The sequence below is a fragment of the Austrofundulus limnaeus genome, unplaced genomic scaffold (genome assembly GCF_001266775.1).
Source record: "Austrofundulus limnaeus strain Quisiro unplaced genomic scaffold, Austrofundulus_limnaeus-1.0 Scaffold1927, whole genome shotgun sequence".
In the NCBI taxonomy this organism is placed as follows: Eukaryota; Metazoa; Chordata; class Actinopteri; order Cyprinodontiformes; family Rivulidae; genus Austrofundulus; species Austrofundulus limnaeus.
In genome coordinates this window covers 22,428-25,474 of record NW_013954329.1, presented here as the reverse complement: position 1 = coordinate 25,474, position 3,047 = coordinate 22,428, and the positions used below count along the sequence as shown (strand labels likewise).

The following is a 3,047-nucleotide window of genomic DNA, read 5'->3' as shown; positions in this document are numbered from 1 at the left end:
TCCATAATTCAGTTTCTCAAAGAACACAACTCCTGTGAATAAACTTTCTCTGGCTTCCAAAAAATTTAGAAATGACCTTTGACCCTTCCTTTGATGGGCAGCAGCAGCTGCTTCAAGTTTATTACCGATGTCTTTCTGCCTTTGGTGTCGTGTTAAGATGCATCTGTATACTCCAGATTTCAGGGGTTTATTCAACCTCATTAGAAAAACAGACAATATAAACAGTGCTGAGTTATTTTAGACCCATTTTATTGACTTTTACAGCAGCTCTTATACATGGAGGTCCTTGATAAACAGAGGATACAAATGTTTCAGTAAAAAAAAACTGTCCATCAAATATAACATACTGCCACTGACAGAAAAGTTTTTCGTTTTTGTTGCTTTAAACGTCAAACTCATACTTTACAAAAGGTTGCACACTGCCAAAAAGGTGTCCTTTTCTATAGACACATTTAAATGTAGCCAATCTACACTATGGCAGATGTGCAGCTCCGTGCATGTACAGGGCCAGGAACTTTCTGAAGCTTTCAGGTTTGTATCCTGTCAGACCAGCAGCTACCTGCAAACAGTCACAAAATTCCATCACAAAAGCATCATGTCAATCTCTCCATTTCTCTATCTGACATTTAGCCACATCTGAACATTAAACCAACAGGCCAACCAACTGGTTGTTCATTGCAGTTATACTAGCTTCCACTCCTCTTGTACAAGTTTCCACAAACTTCCAGAGTGTTTCTGCAGATATTTAGGTTCATTTATTCTTTATAGCACTATGAAGTCAGGCACTGATGTTGGACAAAAAAGGTCTAACTTGCAATCTCTAGTTCATTGCAAAGGTCTTCAATGGTGTTGTGGTCACGGTTCTGTGCAGACCAGTCAAGTTCTTCCACACTAAACTCATAAAACCATGTCTTTATAGTACTTACTTTGTGAGAATGGTCATTAATAAATAGTAGGGATGCAACAATACAGAAAATTGTTGATTCGGTTCGATACTTTAGTGTCACGGTTTGCAAAGAAAGAGAAACGTCCATGCCCTTCTTAACTTGTAATTCATTGAAAATTATGAACATTTGTTTAACCTCAAAAATACAGTTTTTAAATGAAATGTTGCTGAAACGGTAAATTTCTCAGTGGATCTGCACTCGACAATGCAGCCTAGGTGGAGTATTGGAACACAGATCCACTGAGCCTTCAGCACAGAGCATCTTCAGAAAACAAGCTGAATTTTAATAATCTGTATTGTTCCATACATAGTGTGTATTGTACCTAAAGAACTGTATTTAATGGATCAGTATTGTTGCTCCTCTGTTAAAAAGCAAATGAAATTTCCCAAATTGTTGTCAAAATGTTGGAAGAATAATATTTTGGTGTGTGAAGAACTGACATTACACACCAGTGGAACCCTGATTGAAACACTTATATTCAACAATTACATATGGCCAAATGCTTTAACTGTGCATCCATCTACAGTTTTTTCTTAACTTCAGCTAACAGTTTTCTTTTTTGGTGAACTGTATTTTGAGAAAGCAAAATGGATTCTCCAGGTTTCATTTCCTGCAAACGACTTTACTCAACAAAAAAAGATCGGTGATGTACTATTAGTTGCATCTGAACTTATGTTGTCAGATCCACCATAAAACTGTTATAAAAATGGAAAATATTGCTTTGAATTTATGAAACAGTGATGTATGTGCACGAACAGTGAGACAAACCGAGTAAGTCGTGGAAAATTAAAGTCTATTCTCTTTCAAGTCAAGGAATTTAAGTATCAGGACACAAACTGATCTGTTTTCATCAGGTTCTAAAGTTATTCGATCTGAACCTCAGCTGAACCAACTGTAAGATTACATGTAATTACCATTAAGTTGAAAAAATGAGTGAAAAGCTGCATATCTTTGACCCTTCCTTTGATGGGCAAAAACAGCTGCTTCTCTAAGGTCATTGCTGATATCTTTCTGCCTGTGATGTGGTAAAATACACCTGTATACTCCTGAACAAACTGACAAAAAGAGGTGGTCCCAATGCTGATGTTACCAGCAAAGACCAGATTTTTATTACATGAAAAACCCCAAAACTAAAAGAGGGTGGACTGACTTCCTTTATTTTCATCCATTCATTCATTTATCCATTTTTAGGAATTGAGAGCTGGAGATTCAAATTAAATTAATAATACAGTATATCTAAATAAGTAAATTGTTAGCCAAAGTTTAAAAATCATTTTGTCTTCCTCATCAATACCGTTATTACTTTTAAAAGTTAACATTATAAGAACAATAAAGCTGCTGTAATTCCTTAACTGTTTTGGCTGTCTGGCTGCTTAAAATGGATTAAGAAAGTACAACAGTGCAGAGTACTATGCTCATAGAGGATTTGCGTACCTTTACTTGCTTCTTCTTGATTAACGGTCGAACCTTAGCGAACTGATAAAGGTCAACTTCTCCATCCAGCCACACCTGCAGTAGATACAAAGAAAAGAAACTAATGACTTTACCTCTGAAATTTATAAATTAAAGTCTGGAAATATGACCTATGATAGCAGCTACCTCTCAAAGATTTGTCACTAAATAAAAAAGAAGAGAGAAAAAAATGATGATGAAAATGAGATATTTTCTAAAATAATGTTGGAAAGTACTTTGCCCTAAAAATAAACATTTCACCTGTCTCTATTTTAGCATTAGCTTTAATGTATTAATGTACAGTCAAACATGAATGCTGACAGATTTGCATGTGAAATATGACATTTGCCCTAAAAAGGTTTATTACAGATGTAAGATCAATGCACTGAAATATTGCAATATTTCCTATCCAGAGACTGTTTCGATTCTTTAAAGCAATGCATCAATTTTTTATTCAGACTTAAAATGTAAACTTTCATGCCAGCGGTTCATTCTTGTGTTGTAATTTAGACTTTGGCATTTAGCTCTTCCACTCCTAAAGAGTTTAACGCTAGCTCACATGTTAGCATGGGTTAAAGCAAAAAAAATAGTTTGACTGAAATATCTTTTCTAACCAACACACACACACACACACTTCCCCCCTCTCAC

General features: G+C 35.4%; 1 protein-coding gene across 1 annotated transcript in view; it reads right to left on the bottom strand.

Moving 5' to 3' along the window:
• Window positions 1–228: 228 nt before the first annotated feature.
• mrpl37 (mitochondrial ribosomal protein L37) overlaps window positions 229–3,047 on the bottom strand; it is a 14,260-nt gene continuing 11,441 nt past the window's right edge. Inside the window, exons 7-8 of the mRNA XM_014033991.1 lie at window positions 2,382–2,456; window positions 229–559 (exon numbers count right to left, since the gene is read on the bottom strand). Of these exons, the coding sequence (XP_013889445.1) occupies window positions 473–559; window positions 2,382–2,456 (162 nt within the window). The 3' untranslated portion in view covers window positions 229–472. The remainder of the gene's footprint in view (window positions 560–2,381; window positions 2,457–3,047) is intronic.